Source organism: Procambarus clarkii, chromosome 6 (assembly GCF_040958095.1).
Source record: "Procambarus clarkii isolate CNS0578487 chromosome 6, FALCON_Pclarkii_2.0, whole genome shotgun sequence".
Taxonomy (NCBI): Eukaryota; Metazoa; Arthropoda; class Malacostraca; order Decapoda; family Cambaridae; genus Procambarus; species Procambarus clarkii.
This window is the reverse complement of record NC_091155.1, coordinates 28438792-28456899: the sequence shown is the minus strand read 5'-3', so window position 1 is coordinate 28456899 and position 18108 is coordinate 28438792. Positions and strand designations below refer to the sequence as shown.

Genomic DNA, 18108 nt, shown 5'->3' with positions numbered 1-18108 from the left:
CGCTGCACGTGCTATACTAGGCCTCTAAATATTTATGTTTGGTTTTTAGCTTTATTTTTTCAGACTATTAAAGTGATTAGTACCAACTTCTAATTGTCCATTGTGTCAATACATGTACAAATGAATGGTCCATAGTTAAAAAAAAAAAAAAGTACTATCTAAATAGGAGAATGGGTTGTCAAATTATACCGAAATGAGACCAAATATAAAATTTCCAATGCAGATATTAATGAAAAGTACAGGAACAATACACAGCATTAAGTTAAACTAGCATCTGCTAAACTAATATCTGCAGTCATCAAATATACAACCAACAACAAGAATAAACAAGATTTAACAGTGCTATTCTCTACGCTGTAATTCTTATTTATGAAGCTTTAATTTGGTAAAATTACTTGTGTACCTCACTTTCACCTCGATTACCTCTCAAATACATTTGACAAAGTCTGTACAGCCGAAACATTAATCTGCCAAGACTAGCGGGGTCGGAATTTTTTTATTATCCCCTTGAACTACTGTACTACAGATCTTGTTTGGACATACGAGGTCGAGACAAAAAAGGCTATACTGTATACACTTCTAAACACAAGTACGGGCAGATAAAGCAATTTTATCCCTTATCATACAAAATTCAGATAATGACACCAGCCATCTTATCTCCTGGCCACAAGAGGCCACAAGCATGATAAATGGCCAACTGTGGGGGATCATTTCATTTGTGTTCTAGTGGTAAATTCTAGTACCAGTAATATTTATTTGGTACAGTACTAAAAATCAGACAAAATTGTCTGCCTGATAATGCCTTGGTAGACACTAATGGGAATGTGATGTGCTACATTCGCACACTAACATTTGTTGGTACAATTTAAAAAGGCGTTTTCACATTTAAAGAACAGATTAAATTGTGCACAATGTACATGGAGGGTACTTAATAATAATAATTTATTATTAATAATGCATAAAAAAATAGTTTTAATTCTTGGTAGTATTACAGAATTACAACTGAATACTGTACCTACCAGTGGTAGGTTTCATTACATAGGCATTTCCTCGGCCGTTTGATTTTATCAACAGCGTACAAGACCAAAAAAATGCATAGTTAAATTGTTAATGGCATAGTTAATGGCAAATTCCCATACAAATGGACAATATGGCTAGTCTCCTCACCTCATCCCCCTTCCAACATGTCATCAACATTAACACATTCTGCCACTTTCCCGCAGCTATTACCTTTCCCCATTTAAAAAAAAGAACTCACTTTATGCTAACTTAAAAGACCAAATTCTTTTATAACAAAAAAATGGCTAACTTACTTGAGACAATGTAAAATTGACATCGTATGACGTTGCCCTCGAGGATTAGGAAGCTGTTGCGAAAGATGAACAACTTGTGTGCCAGATCTCAAAGCACTGGTGCACAGTCTGCGTGTGCTGCAACCACGATGTTGATTATGGGATATTGTGGAGCATGTAGTAGATCCCCCTTGTCGTGCTGCAGGTGGAGGTAAAGCACCACTCATGTACCCATATGTGGAGGACTGTAGTCGTGTTTTGACTACCTCTAGCGGGCAAGTGGCAACAGCACCCATTGTACCACCACACCTGTCAAAAAGAGCAATGAATATTAGTGATGTGGTAATATATACATAACAGTTTAAAGGACCCCAAACCAATTTGGTGTAAATTTTTTTAGTAAATACTTTTTATTTGTGACTATATGTGATATGTGATATAAATACTATATATTTTTATATGTGACTTTTTATTGCCATTTTAAAAGCCTAGTTTTTTTTTTTTTTTTGGGGGGGGGGCCTCAAGAAAATCTTGCAATAAAGGAGTTGCCAACTACAGTATTATTTTTTGCAATTAAACAATAAGAACACCTAAATACAAGTCAATGAAAAGTATCTACCAAGTAAATTATATAGCAAGTAATTAAAATGGATGTTAAGGATTTGCAACTATTAGCAACTGCATAATTTTCCATTTAACAAAATCAGTCACTTTTTTTACTACATATAACAAAGCAATCAATTGCATAGAATATCTAAAACCAGTTTAAAGTCAAGTTTATCCACTTTGGACAAAGCAAGCATGGCAAAGTAATTCTATACTACAGGAGTATATCTCTGGTACAGTATTTAACACAAAATGTGAAATTATAGTTATTCAGTGAATTTGAAGATTTCTTATTATTTCTTATTTCATGGTAATTAATCTTACCATGCAAGTTGCAGTGTAACCACAAAAATCAACCTCATAATGAGGAATAATGTACAATGCAACTAATTAACTGACTAATTTTGTTATCCAACTGTCAATTCATAATCAGTTTAAGATCCGTATTTGATCACGGAGAACTCGATGTCTCGGCATAAGTAATTTCGAGCACACTTTTTTACCCCCTACTTGCACTGTTCTGGTTCTTTTAGTAATAAATGCTATAAGAAAACCTTGCATTTCTTTCTAAAATGTTTTACAGTAAACCAAGATATATGGTACAGAGAGGAAAGTACAGTATATACTTTTTGGGAGTATCCAAAAGGACATTACAGCATCCATACTTGCAGGAACACTCGCACTAGGGAAGTACAGTTAGTATAAACACACGTTTTCATGCGAGTAAGCATGGTCTAACTTGTTACTTTAATTATTTTCACATTTTACCAATTTCTATTTTTACTTCTTTATAACTACAGTGGCACCTCGATTTCAAGATTGCCCCGGCTTACAATAATTTCGAGTTACTATGTAAATTTCATAAAAAAATGCGACTCGACTTACGATATTTGTTGGTACACATTTGGGTTGACTGACCGTGTGGTTCCCGGTCACGCGGGCCTACCTGCCTCAGTTTACTAGAGCTGCCCGCTTAGTGACAATTATGCTTATAAGAAATTCCATTTTTGTGGTGATATTTTGCTTTTTGAACATAAAACTGATTATTATATATCATGCTATGGGTCCCAGAAAGTCAGTGGTAAGGTTCAACCTAAGAAAATAGTTGCGAGTTGAGGCAGTAGAAGATATCCCTTCCTCGTTAAGAAAATGTGTGAAGTATGGGAAGAACTGCAAAGTTTTGTTGAAAAAGCTCACCTAGATAAAGCTGTAGCAGGCAGTTGCATTGACCTTTTAAATGACAATGTGCTGTCTTATTACAGACAAGTGTTAAAATGTAGGGAAAAACCAAGTGTTTTTAGACAGCTTCTTAGTAAGACAAGCAAAAAGTGAGCCACAAGCAGGTCCTAGTGGTATGCAGGCAAAACATGCCAGAGTGTATCCCAGAAAAGTCATCACTGCCTGATGTTACAATGGAAGGGGACTCCCCTTCCAAACAGTAACACCTCTCCTCTCCCCTCCTCACCATCTTCCAGACACCATCAAGGGTCCTCCATAAAGGTAAGATAAACATTTGTACTGTATTGTAGTTAGAGAACAAAATTGTATTCAGTATAAAATGTATTTGCAAGTCAATATTTTGGAGGGTAGGGAACGGATTAATTCAATTCCCTTTATTTCTCATGGGAAAAATCGCTCCGACTTACGATATTTCAACTTACGACCCGTCTCTGGGAACGGATTACCAACGTAAGTCGAGGCCCCATTGTATTTGCAATTTGAAAATACAGCATGCACATTATTAAGAGTAGCAAGGTTAAATTAGGTAAAGGCATGCAAAACTTTCTTGCCAATAAGAAAAAGTTAGTTTTTAACTATCATGACTAGAGAGGAAATTGAATATGTAGGAGTGTGGTTCTTGAATTGGTGCCATTTCTAACATAAACCAATTGTATTCATCGGTATAAGAAATAGTAATGGTCTGGTGGCAATATTCCAAGAGAAAAAGCCAGAGGTCATCAAAATAGGAAGATTTGCATACCTGTTTACTCACAGGTTCAGACCAAAATATTTCTCTAGACGTACTGTACATTGAAGCATTGGAAAAATGAGAGATTCACCACAAGGGCACCCTAGCCAACAAGATTTGAACTATGGGACTGGGCAGAAGTTAAAGCGAAGCAGGCTCCTCAAGATGGAGAGGAGAAAGATGAAATCTACTTGGCTCTTATATCTACATTTTAAGGCGTCTTTTAATGCACTGGTCAGTGCAATTTACAATCTGATAGTTCTGCAACAGACTCCAATACTCTTGTCAAAGAAGAAATTGCCTAATTTGGATACAATGGTCTGTGGGAATTTTATTTCTTCTGTACAGCATTCATTTAAATTCACTACTATTGTAGCAGCATAAAGACATAGGTAGGTCTATCCTAAATTTCCATAAAAGCCTAGCCCTACTAAACACTGCTTCATTTTGGGGGCTTGTGTTCCATTAGATTTTGTTGTACACGTACAGGATTAGGTTTGATTAAAATTAAGAATAAAAACTAACCAAATTGTCACTCACTTTTCTCTCCATCAGAAAAAGATTCAGTATCCAAAATGAAAAAAATGTAGCCCTAGAATTACTGCCTTTAAAGTAGTATAAAAATAAAAATAAAATAAAATGTTTATTTAGGTAAGGTTAGGTTTATTTAGTATTGCTATGCAACCCTTCAAAATAAGGAATGGTACTGTAGTGTAAAATATCAACCCAAAATATTAGTAGGTTGCTTTATTTTACAAACTTGCATATAGTAAGTTTAAGTTTTTTTTTTAACCCACTGACATACTGTACAAAGATTATTTTAACATTCATAGCTCATTTTATTTAGGTCATTTTGAAAGACAAGCTACAATTTTGTACAGTCAACATGAATAGGCCTACAGATCACTTCATATTAAAGATAGTCCTCTTAAAAAATTTTAAATAACACCTATGATACAGTGGTCAAAAATACATGAAGGTTGAAGAGAGTGAACCAAATATGATGCCAAATACTGTATTGTTAAAAATAACTAATTGACAAAACTAGTACAGTATTCTAAATTTATGTACAAAATATCTACATAGCAGCATATTTAAGTAATACTGGATTGTCTAGCGTTTCACCCTTAGCAGTATGTCCCTTCATCACACCGATATCCCAAGCAATATTTAAAAATTATAGATACTGTGCTATTAACAAGGATTATTAGTTACAGTGGGTCCTCAACTTATAAACACGTTTCATATTTAAGCACTGTACCCTTAAAATGTGCATCCAGATATTAATTTGTGTTGGTCCAATACACACATCAGAAAAAATAATAAATTGCAAACCTAGAGCCATTACCTATCCTTGGGATTGAGAATATATTGGAATAAGGATTATGATGTGGCCCATTATTTTGATACACTCAAAAGGAGAAGGCCAATTAATTTATTGTCCAAGAGCAAACAATTAATGCCAAACCAGGCACAAATATTTCATTAAAAATCCACATAGTAAGATTTGATAGTGTCCCAAAACTTTGTCACTTTAATAAATGCTGCAAAAATTTATCACTGCCAATTGTTATGCAATTATAACTAATGCAGTTAATCACAAATTTGTTAAATTTAATGAACGTCTGGGTCCATTTCCTGACGTCATTATATACGAGTTCATTATTCATTCATTAAAAAAGTCAAATCTCTGCACAAGTCACACAGTCGACTTGAGGGCTCTGGATCTTTAACTATTTACTACCAACAGAATGAGCAAAAGATTACTTTTATTTTTAAACTGTCACAACTGCCCACACAATGGGTATACGAAGCATGATAACAGCATGCAACACAACATCCCGGCGAGGCCTTCACAGGCCTTGGCCCTTGCTGACTCCCGTTCAATAAACCTGTTTTCACCCGCGAGGTCGTGCCCATAGCCCAGTACGTTAGCCATAGTGTTTAACGATACATTTTATTCTCCACTCTTCAAGCCATGACAAAACGTTTCGCAACCTCTAAAACGTTTCTAGTTTTATTCACTAGCTTGGGTTTTATAGGTTATTGAAGAGAACACAACAGCGTGCTTGGGCTCACGCGGCCACACGGGTGGAAAGCTCCACTCCCACATGTCCACTCATCTCCTGGAGACTTGAGGCAAAATTATAGGGCTTACCCGCCTGCAAACAGATGGATTAAGGTATCCCTGTTAAGACTCATTGTGAACTTGTGTTACTGACTCCCGTGACGAACAGCCTCCCTCCCAGTCACTGGTCTAGACATCACTGATCGTCTGCTGCCCTGGCGATGTTTTGAGTTGGTTTCCATCACGTGATCAGCGGGCGGTGATTGGCTGAGTGTGGGGGACGGGCGGCGCTGATTGGCCGCCGCCCCCCGTGCCGCACGCTGCACATGTGATATTGTTTACATCCAACTTACACCCTGGACCAGCCACACTGTGTGTCACACCCTCCACTACACTACGCTCTCTCTATCTCTCTCTCTCCCTCTCTCTCGGGTGTTGGCTGCTCGACCTTGGTGGTGGCTGGCCTCCTCCTACACCCTCACCAGGTGTAATGGTACCAAGAGTTGCCTTGTTGCTCGTGCTGCGTACATATTGCTCTGCGTGTGCATATAATTATGTTGGATGGCATGTGTGTGTGTATGTTGCCACGTCACGTGCATGTTGTACTGGTTTGTGTACAGTTGGCTTGTGAGATCGTAAAAATACGGAATATTTATTTATTTATAGATAGATCTCTACTGTACCCCATGGCCAGACTTTATGAGAAGCCTTGCGCATGTTGCTCATGCTCGCTACATGTGTGCGTTGCTCATGCTACATATATTTTCCTTCTAAGTGCATTAATGTGCGTGGGTCGGTATTTTATGATTGTGTATATTGCATGAAAGAAAAATGTATCTATCAGTAATAAAGCTGTGATAACAAAACCTACAATTAGGCACCTGTCCAAAATTTTGTTTCCGTGAAATTCGATGCTTACAGTTATTTAACCGTTGTTGTATAACGTGTTACTTTCTTCATACACACACACAAACACTGGAAAAAGTTCAGAGGTATGCCACTAGGCTAATCCCAAAACTAAGAGGCATGAATTACGAGGAAAGGCTGCGTGAAATGCACCTGGATCACGACTCTGGAAGACAAGAGTAAGGGAAGATATGATCACTACCTACAAAATTCTCAGAGGAATTGACAGGGTAGACAAGAATAAACTGTTAACACGGGTGGTACACGAACAAGTGGACACAGGTGGAAACTTGAGTACCCAAATGAGCTACAGGGACGTTAGAAAGAACTTTTTCAGTGTCAGAGTAAACAGACGGAATGCATTAGGCGGTGATGTGGTGGAGGCTGACTCCATACACATTTTCAAAATTAGTTAGGATAGGTTAGGTTAGGTTAGGTTAGGTCAGCCTAACTTAATATATCATATTTATTCATTACTAACGTATTGCCAGGAAGCTTTCTGAAGTTTGTGTAGTTTGTGGTAGCTTGTGGTAATTAGACGGACCCCCCAAAACATAAAACGAGACAGTATGTCATTTTCGCGAGACGCTACCATTTTCTAGTACGACAATTTTTGGCCTTAGAGTAAACGTCAAAATGCGACGTTATATTAGGATGATGGTGGCAACACTGTGTTACATGTAGATGACAACATAGTGTGAAGGTCAGCGTGAGTGTGTTGTAAAAGCCATAGGTGTATAAGTCAGACCAAAAGGGTATTTGGACTCCGCCCAGCGTGGTCACCAGGTTAATTGGGTTCAAGGCGGGTATTGACCTTATCCACAATATGACCTGACGCTCTCGCCACACGAATTACGGAAATTTCCATTGAAATCAATGCTGAAAACTAACTTGAAATTAAATTTATCTGCTCGCTAGGTAGTAATATTTTATTTCTCCGTTAGAAATATTCTGATTATTATCCTGACATGACTGAAAATGTGTTCTATAGTTATTTGCAACTCTGATTACTCCTTCCACATTTAAAAACTTTATACATATAAAGCAGGTACAGGAGAATATTAACATCCTTGTCTAGGTTATATGTCTGTTTTGTTGGTTGCGCTTGTATATCAGATTTATGCCCGATCATGGGTACAGATTATGTAACCTTATTGGATTAGTGCTTTTAAGTATTATTAATAATATGAGTGAGTTTGTGTAAGTATTCCAACATCTCGTTGGTAGTGTGGGGTAAAGTTCATATATAGAAAACATATCAGTGCTGACCTTTTCATGCGCGCTATGTATGAAGCATAACACCATGATCAACCAATAAATACCATGATCAACAACAAAATTTCTGCGGTAATCTCGATATTAATTCCTAAAACTCATATTGAGCACGTAAATCTCTGAAAAGTATATTCTACAGTTAGGAAATCTTTATGCAGTCCTGTCACCGATGATTACATTAAACATACAGTGGTTCCATTATAATGACAAGCTTAAATAGTTGCGAAATCTGTACCAGAGCATCCTGGCCTTGTGAAGCGTACTAGGCTTCCTGTCTCCTACCATTGTACAGCCCGTCCTCTCCATTGTTGAACCCATTGAACCCATTGTTGATGTGACGACTTATACTGAATTTTGTAACTAGCTCATCAAGATTGTAACTTGCTTAGCTAAATGAATTGTGGGGTTCAGTCCCTGAGCCCATTATGTGCCTCTGTAATCCTTTCCACTACCGCCCACAAGATGGGTATGGGGCGCATAATAAATGAACTAAACTAAAAACTAACTAACGTCCTCTCCAGTTGTCACAACAATGATGTACTAACCTTACTTAACTTACGGACCCACGAATGGAAAACGTAACAGCCCGTCAATTTAGCGAGCAGATATGATTTATAGTACATCATATTTTGACGTTGGGGATTTTTACATCAAAATTCGCTTTATTATTCGAGAGGACAGGCAATAATTGTAAACCAATTGCCAAAACGGAGCCATATAACAACATAGACACCGGGTGTTATTCTCCAACACCTGCTTTGTATATATAAAGTTTTATTTGTGGAAGGAGTATAGGAGCTGCAAAAGACTATAGAACATATTTTCAGTCATGTCAGGACAATTATTACAATATTTCTAACTGAGAAATGAAACAGTATTGCATTGTGAGCAGATCAATTTAATTTGAAGTTAATTTTCAGCATTTGTTTCAGTGGAAATTTCCGTAATTCTTGTGGCGAGAGCGTCAGGTCATATTGTGTGGATAACCTGGTCAACACTTGCCTTTAACCCTGCCTGGTGCCCACCCTGGGCGGAGACTTAACCCTCTTGTGGTCAAAGGAAGAATTGTATATGTTTATCACTCGGAATGTTCGGTAATATACTTGTTGTTTGTGCTGTGTTTATATGAACACGTTGTACTGAACGGGGTAAGAATAGCTTGAGCTACCTCATTCCTTTGTGTGTATTTATACCTCAATAAACTGATTTAAATTTCAATTCTTCTGTGGTCTGGTTTATACATCTGTGGCTTTTACAATAAACAGTACTTTATATATATATATATATATATATATATATATATATATATATATATATATATATATATATATATATATATATAGTTATATATATATATATATTATATATATAACAGTTATATATATAACAGTTATATATATACAGTTATATATATATATATATATATAACTGTTGCACCATATCACCTCACGCATTTGGGTGAGGTGATATGGTGCAACAGTTTTGGATGAGGTGAACAAACTTGTGACAAATACAACAAATACAAGACAGAACACGAAACTATGGGTATTAGAACCAATATAGAAGCATCAAAAGGAAGTATGGGCCAATAGGCCCTCTGCTAGTACTTATAGTCTAACTATTTGGTGGAAATTATCAATATGTAGTGATGGACCTCCAAAAAGTTTACGTTTTGTATCATTGAATTTGGCCAAATGGGATTTGTTTTAAGCGCATAAATATAGAACCTAACCTCTCCTAGCAATCCTAGAGCTAATACACGCTATCTTAGACCTAATATATATAGATGTTATGCTAAGTCTAGGAATGTTTAAGTTTGGTTTTTTGCTTTATTTTTCCGGACTATAAAATTAACTGTAAAAAATTAATGTTTTGGTGGTCCATCACTGTATGCTCCGCCATGCGGCATTACGCAACACATTAATAATACCATCACACCTTATAGTATACATTAATAGTCACCTGTCCCATGGAAGAATTCATTGATATACTGTGAAACACTCGACCTGAAGGACTCACAGCAGTCCTCGATGTGAAGCGTTTATTAACTAAGTACCAAACAATAGTTATTAGCCTATCAGCGTCGTACTCAATAACCGCAAGGGGCATGTAACTATACTGTCACCTAAGTTGTTGTTGTTATAGATTCAGCTACTCGGAATAAGTTCCAAGTAGCACGGGCTATGGTGAGCCTATAAATTACTTGGCACAGGAGCGGGGCAAGTAGCACGTGCTATGGTGAGCCCGTAGTGGACTTACCTGGCACGGGAGCAGTGCTCTGAGTCACCTAAGGTTTCGGCTTGTCCCTAAATACATGTCTGTACCCGTGAAGCCCCTGCCTGCGGCCTGGCTAATAGGTCATTCAAGTCAGTTCATGGTGTAGCACTGGACAGCTTGTTGGCCCCTCGGGAATTCCCACGTAAGTAAGGTAGGAAATAATCACATAGTAATTCCCTCAGATCTCGCTATGTGTTGCAGGTATGACGACGAAATCTACACAGTAGCTAGAAATGAAGATCACATAAAGGAACTGTAAATGGCAACTGATGCATGCAACAAATTGTTAGTAATGAATTCTTAGAAGTAACTCAAGATGAAGAGTACAAGTGTCTAAGCCTATAAGCCCAGGCAACCACCTCATCGTGGAGAGTGAGAGTCCCGAGTGATGCAAGCTATATGGGATCAAATCCTGTCTACGTTGAACATTAAGGATCAGTTCAGCTTGCACTTTACTCTATCAATAATTCGTTTTTTTTACTACCAGATACATTACCCGAGAGATATACACAAACTCCTCTTCTAATCACTGAAGGAAAAGCACAAACAACGAAAACTAATTGACTCGAGCATATACGTTCACAAAGACAACATTACAGACGTTGTCTCCGGTAGTGTGACAATACGCATATTTTTTTTCATTAATACATAAGGTACATCTGCATTTGTGCGGCTATACGTTTGACACAATTTGCAACTCTAAGGAAATGCTCAGCCATACGTTAGTAACAAGGCCCCCCCCCCCAAAAAAAAAACACATAGAAGACTACATCTCAACTCTTTTTATCATCCACAAGCAACTCGCCAAAAATAAAAATAATAAAATACAGCTTAGATCCACCAAGGATTACCGAGAGCGTGCACATACAGAACACATCTCCAAGCATTAACTAACAGACGACATGACAGGACAGGACAGGACACCGAGATTATTCACCCATAATGCTAACCCTTCCGTCGCCTACAGATCCCCAACACCCACGAGCTCTACTTGAGGGCTTACCAATGTGTTGCAACTCCGCCCGCATGCTATGCAACAGTGTAAAATTACCTTCAATATTCACTACTGAGTCCAGTAGTACCAGTTGTACCAGGATGTATGAGGATGTTAACACACTCAAATTTGTAACAGTATAATTATGTAATTACGTTCTTTATAAGTGTCTATTGACTGATGATGGGCAATTAACAAGGGCCGTGACGAGGATTTGGATTTGTTCATTTGATACAACACGCTATTGTGATTTCTGTGTGTAACTCGAAAAGGTTCAGAAGTTTGGGACGAGGCTCGGCCTAGAATTGTGAGGGATAGACTACGAAAAAAGACTGAAGGAACTAAACCTGACGACGCTAGAAAAGAGGAGAGGGACATATGATAGAGACAAAATATTTTGGGCGATTAACAGAGTGGAAAAAGATGAAATGTTTACAATTAATATGTTAGTTCAATGTTCAAGCAGAATACTAATATTACAAGAGGGCATGGATGGTAGCTGGAGACTCAGCTGAGTCACAGAGATGCTAGAATTGTTTCTTTGTAATGTATGAGCAGTAGAAAAATAGAATGAACTAAAAGAGCAAGTTGTAGAAGCAAAGTTCATTCATATTTTAATAGTAGATATGGTAGGGAAATAGGTCATTGCATTAGACAGCCGGTGGCTAGAAAGACAGGGTACAAGAGCTAATGTTCGATCCTGCAGGCAAAAATAGGTGAGTACACAACTGGTGATTTGTGATTGTATGGGGTGTGTCATAGGGGGATCTGACCTAACCCCCCATGCCCCTCCTTAAGGAGGATTAAGACCCCGAAGAAATGCAAAGGGAACGAGCATTCAACCAATAAATAGCCCTGTATACTACCCCATTTTTACACATACACAGCCTCGCTCCTGTGCCAGGTAAGTCCACTACGGGCTCACCATAGCCCGTGCTGCTTGGAACTTTTGTTCTGAGTAGCTGAATCTAAAACAACAACAACACACCCTATTTAATAGCTTTTTCGTTGCCATTAATAATTTGCACCCATAGAGCTTCCATATGATCCTCACCGTTTATATTTGGCTTAGTGTTGCATTTGCCGTCCTCCCTCAAAGATATAGCTGCTCCGTCTTTTTTGTCTTTTGTTTACTTGGAAACGTTTTGCGGTTTGAAGCCTCAAACTTTATACTCTTGTATGGTGTGTTGAGTCTACGTCGAGCCTCGTCTCGGTAATCACTACTCGGGCAATCTTCTCTTCACACACAAGTGCTCTAGGATCATCCATCATATTCATCACGCTGTTAAAGTTTATGTATCAGACTCCGAAGATTAATGGGTCTGTCATTAAAAAACAGTCTATTAATGCAATTTTTGTCCAACCCATACTCATTGTCCATTTTTGTGTTCCGTCCCCATTATATCTCGTGTTACCTTCTTATCGTTCTCTAACAGTTAAAAATCCTGCTAACTGGCTTTCCCATATGAGTGAGCTGGAGTCGCCAGTCAGTCTCAACACCGGTGTTCCCCGTCTCTCGCCGACATAGAGTTCTTGCCAAAGAGCAAGCCCTAGTTGTTGATAAATAGAATTGCACTTTCAAAACAATACATTTACAGCTGGCAATGTACCTCAATTGCCTCTGACAACAACTCCAACCAACACTGAAACTTGGCAGAACTCCACATGAGTATAGGAACCTCTCCATTTTCCGTGTCGTAAATCTGCTACCTCTTAAGAGCCTTGGGGCCTCACGGATGAATGGATAGCGCTCGGGGGTCGTAGTCCTAAGGGCTCGGGTTCGATTCCCGGCTGAGGCAGAAACAAGTGAGCAGAATTTCATTCACCCTGATGTTCACCTAGCAGTAAACAGGTACCTGGAAGTTAGACAGCTGCTACGGGCTGCTTCCTGGGGCTTTCTGTGTTAGAAAATATATGTAGTAGACATAAGAGGAAAATAGATTGGTTAGAAAGGCGGGGTTTAAGAGCTAATAGCTCGATTCTGCAGACACAAATAGTAAATAAAGACCTAAGAACAGCAGCTAGTAAACACTGACCTAAGAACAGTAGCTAGTGAACACTGATCTAAGAACAGTAGCTAGTGAACACTGATCAATCCAGTAGCTAGTGAACACTGATCAATCCAGTAGCTAGTGAACACTGATCAATAGCGGTATATTTGTCTAAGTTCATCTCATAAACATATGCTAGCTGATCGTAAATATTTGTCTCATAAATGTATGAACTCGTGCATCAAGGCACGTATCATCAAAGATTGTTCAGTGGAACGTATATACCTTCAGTCATCCATCGTCACGTATCTGATTTGAACATTCTTCGGTCCCATTTTTAATGCAGCGCTCGTTATCAGCATTACCAAGACGCTCTTCAGAAGTTGATTAATGTTCAGATACAGAACACCAGTGCTATCTTAATTCATGGGCACGCTGGACCGCTGGACCCAGGGGCCCCATGCTCCCATATTGTTCATGAGAGGTAAGGTACTTGGACGGTCTGGGATTGAACGCTGACCTGCATGAAGCGAGACCGTCGCTCTACCATCCAGCCCAATATCTCTTGGCAGAGTGGATAATAATTCGACCTCCCGCTGGAAAGGTCTAGGATTTAATAATCATTTTCAAATCATGTGTATAATATCAATGACCTGGGCTCTCAGTGCCTAGCATTTGGGTAGGGCAATCCAGTGCTCATCACCTGAGTTCGGGGCCCCCCAGTTCCTATCATCTGGGGTAGGGGGGAGGGGGTGGCCAGTGCCTATCATCTGGGGTAAGGGGGTGCCCAGTGCCTATCATCTGGGATAGGGGGGTGCCCAGTGCCTATCATCTGGGATAGGGGGGTGCCCAGTGCCTATCATCTGGGTAGAGGGCTCAGTGCAGTGCTTTGCCTAGAGCCTACAGTGTGGTTAAGTCTGCCCTGCGTGACACAGATGTGTAAGGCCATTAATAACACTCACAAGTTAGGCTATATACCAGCGTTTGTCAACCTTTTTACCCTTGTGTAACCCTTGAAATAATTTTCATCTCAAGGAATCCCTGCGCAAAAATAATATATATATATATATATATATATATATATATATATATATATATATATATATATATATATATATATATATATATATATATATATATATATATATATATATATATATTTATTTATTAATCTCAATGATATGTATTTATTAATCTCAAAAATATGTATTTATTAATCTCAAAAGTATGTATTTATTAATCTCAAAAATATATATTTATTAATCTCAAAAATATGTATTTATTAATCTCAAAAATATGTATTTATTAATGACACAAATCAACCATATATGTAAAAACAAAGAAATAAACATTAACAACGTTGAAAGAAACAAAACATTTGGTATATCAAGGCAATATGAACAAATATGTGGGTCAAGACAATGTTATTTTTTTAAGCCAATTTAAATTATAAAATTTCCTTCTCTAATGGGAAACCCGAGCTTGTGTTTTGGTACACTAATACTTAATTCGGGGTCGAACTTTAGATAAACACACGTTTTCTGGCTTTGCTCTTGAGGCTGGTAGAATGAGACAAAATTTGTTTATAAATGTAGGACGTTGAAACCTGTAGCAGGATATTTACTGCTTTCCTATGAAAGGCAGGATAATCAACTTTCACAGAAATCCATAACTAATGCAGCTCACAAAGTTTTTCCTCTTCTCTTGAAGTCGAGTCCTCGGGATGAGGGATCCACACCAGTCATACACTTGAAGTGAAAGGGAGGGGGAAATAATGCTCGAGTTTGATCAACAGATCTTCGAGATGGGTTTCAATAAGACTTGAAATTTGCTGATAACATTCTTCACTCTTAAGTAATAGCAGTAGCCTATTTATCAATATCTCTTGCGGAATCCCTAGGGACCTCTCGCGGGAATCCTAAGGCTCGAGGAACTCCGTTAGAGAAACGCTGCATTCAACACGTCTGAGGCTGCCTCAGTTGAACACGGAAGTTTCTTGAAGTTGGGAACGCTCGCGAGAACGGGCTGATGATTTATAATACTACATTATTTGTAAAACTTTAATTTCATTTATTTATTATGCACCCCATACCCACCCAGTGGGCAGTGGTGGAAAGGGTTCATTCATCATTATGAATGAAGTCCGTTGGTGATTTTGACGTCAACATGTGATGAGAGAACGGGTTGAGTTGAGACCTTAAGCGGGTATACTAGATAATATACTAGAGCGGGTATTTGGTACCCCCTTAATAAAGGGCTGGCTTCATATCATTTGATTGCCATATTAAAATCTTACAGCTTCGGCAATGAACTAAAAAAAATATTTGTGTACATTATATAAGCCTCCTTATGTTATATACCATTATATAATATGGCAACAGAGTTCAGTTTCAAACGAGGTATTCATCGTAAAAATTAAATACACGACACAAGGTAATTACAATACAAAACTAAATATTTCATGAGCAGCTCTACTCTACCCGGCATTAATATTGGCGACGTGGCATCCGTGCGCAGCAGGTGGTGAAGGTTGCCAGCCTTCAGTCGAGGCGCTTTATTATGGTGGTGTTGGTCATGGGCGCCACTACGTCGCACTCCGCCTCGCCCGAGGTCACTCCTCTGGCTCCCGTAGCCAGGGTTGCTGTCTTCTTGTCAGGGTCCCTTGGTATACTACCAGGCACTTCTTTACCCAGGGGTCATCCTTTTTTACTCAGGGTCACTGGTTTACCCAGGGTCACTCTTGTTTACCCAGGGTCGCTCTTGTTTACCCCAGGGTCACCAGTTTACCCAGGGTCACTCTTGTTTTCCCAGTCACTTTCAAATATGGTTACTGATTTGAAAAACGTTATTTATAAATATTTTGTACATTTACAGATGGGTTTCTTTACACAAATTTACAGTAAATTATTTACCTAAGAGAAAGTAATAATAATGTCATAAAGTAATATCTGCAATTATAAACTGTATACCCAAGAATTAGTATGAAATTTAGAAAGCTCTGTTAATATGCTTATCAGCCACTTTGTTAATTCTGGGCTGTTGCTAAAGTTACTGAATATATGTTATGATCACTTTATAAAACAAGTCAACTTTATAATGCCTAAGAACCCGTCTTTTACTGTCTGTTAGTTGGAACTACTGATGCTTTGGGTCACAGGCTATTAACTAGGTTCTCTGTGGTGCTTATCAACAGAAACCACTATCTCAGCCATGGCCACTGTCTCTTTGCTAAGCAACTAGCTTCACTGTGCAATATATATTATCCACTGTTTACTAAATAATGAACGCTGGGATCCGTGCTGTGTAAACGCTAGTTCAAATCCAGAGGAGAACGCTGGAGTGAATACACATAGACACTAAGTTTCCTAAGAGTGGGACTTGGAGAGATATCCCAAGAATGTAACTTGAAGAGATATCTCAAGAGTGTGACTTGGAGAGATATCTCAAGAGTGTGACTTGGAGATATCTCAAGAGTGCGACTTGGAGAGATATCCAAAAAGTGCGACTTGGAGAGATCTCAAGAGTGCGACTTTGCGAGATATCCCAAGGGTGCAACTTGGAGAGATATCCCAAGGGTGCGACTTGGAGAGATATCCCAAAAGTGCGATTTGAACAAAGCAGAAATACTTTGCAAATGAAGGGTTCCAATCCTCTGGAATGATCTCCCCTATCACATTAAAGACTGTTCTTCTCTAAACCATTTTAAAAGAGAAACTAAGAACCATGTAATTAGCCTTACTTCCAGCCTAATGTATCCAGCCTTGGTGGCTTTGGACATTGAACTTCTCTTACCTAGGAATCCTCCACTGTTTTTGCATTCTGTGTGAAAGCTAGTGCGAACGCTGGCATGAAAGCTAGTGCGAACGCTGGCATGAAAGCTGGTGCGAACGCTGGCATGAAAGCTAGTGCGAACGCTGGCATGAAAGCTGGTGCGAACGCTGGCATGAAAGCGGTGCGAACGCTGGCATGAAAGCTAGCGCGAACGCTGGCATGAAAGCTAGTGCGAACGCGGGCATGAAAGTTAGTGCGAACGCTGGCCTGAAAGCTAGTGCGAACGCTGGCATGAAAGTTAGTGCGATCGCTGGCATGAGAGCTAGTGCGAACGCTGGTATGAAAGCTAGTGCGAACGCTAGCGTGAAAGCTAGTGCGAACGTTGGCATGAAAGCTAGTTCGATCGCTGGCATGAAAGCTAGTGCGAACGCTGGCATGAAAGCTAGTGCAAACGCTGGCATGAAAGCTAGTGCGATCGCTGGCATGAAAGCTGGTGCAAACGCTGGCATGAAAGCTAGTGCGAACGCTAGCGTGAAAGCTAGTGCGAACGTTGGCATGAAAGTTAGTGCGAACGCTGGCATGAACGCTGGTGCGAACGCTGGCATGAACGCTGGGTAAAGTTGTTCACACATCAGCGTGTAAATATAGTTTGAGAGTCATGGCGTCAGTATAGCGGTATGAAGGCTGCAGCAGATGAGTCTCGCCTCCTCTAACATACATCTAACATAGGGTTAACATATCTGAACAGTCAGTCACCGCGACTTTCCTGCCTCCGCCCAACACACTTTGGCCCTTTGGCATTATATATATATATATATATATATATATATATATATATATATATATATATATATATATATATATATATATATATATATATATATATATATATATATATATATATAGGTCAACCAAAAATTCCAGATCCGCCAACAAAACACTTCCAACTCCGTCAACAA

At 38.9% G+C, this 18108-nt stretch overlaps 2 protein-coding genes across 3 annotated transcripts in view; one reads left to right on the top strand and one right to left on the bottom strand.

The window, feature by feature from the left end:
- The window catches only part of Rim2 (replication in mitochondria 2), a 46513-nt gene extending 40335 nt beyond the window's left edge, over positions 1 to 6178 (bottom strand). For both annotated transcript variants that reach the window (XR_011223362.1, XM_045736053.2), the window contains exons 1-2: positions 6026 to 6178; positions 1314 to 1601 (exon numbers count right to left, since the gene is read on the bottom strand). Coding sequence is in view for 1 of the 2 variants with exons in the window: in XM_045736053.2 (XP_045592009.1) it covers positions 1314 to 1601; positions 6026 to 6069 (332 nt within the window). In the remaining variant the exon portion in view is untranslated. The remainder of the gene's footprint in view (positions 1 to 1313; positions 1602 to 6025) is intronic.
- Positions 6179 to 17392: 11214 nt separating this feature from the next.
- On the top strand, positions 17393 to 17767 carry LOC138355735 (circumsporozoite protein-like). Its single transcript, XM_069311062.1, has one exon. The coding sequence runs from the start codon at positions 17393 to 17395 to the stop codon at positions 17765 to 17767; it is 375 nt and encodes a 124-aa protein (XP_069167163.1).
- The last annotated feature ends 341 nt before the right edge of the window (positions 17768 to 18108 follow it).

Excerpts from the sequence above, each read along its gene's own strand:
- LOC138355735 (XM_069311062.1), top strand. The coding sequence starts at position 17,393 with ATGAAAGTTAGTGCGAACGCTGGCCTGAAAGCTAGTGCGAACGCTGGC.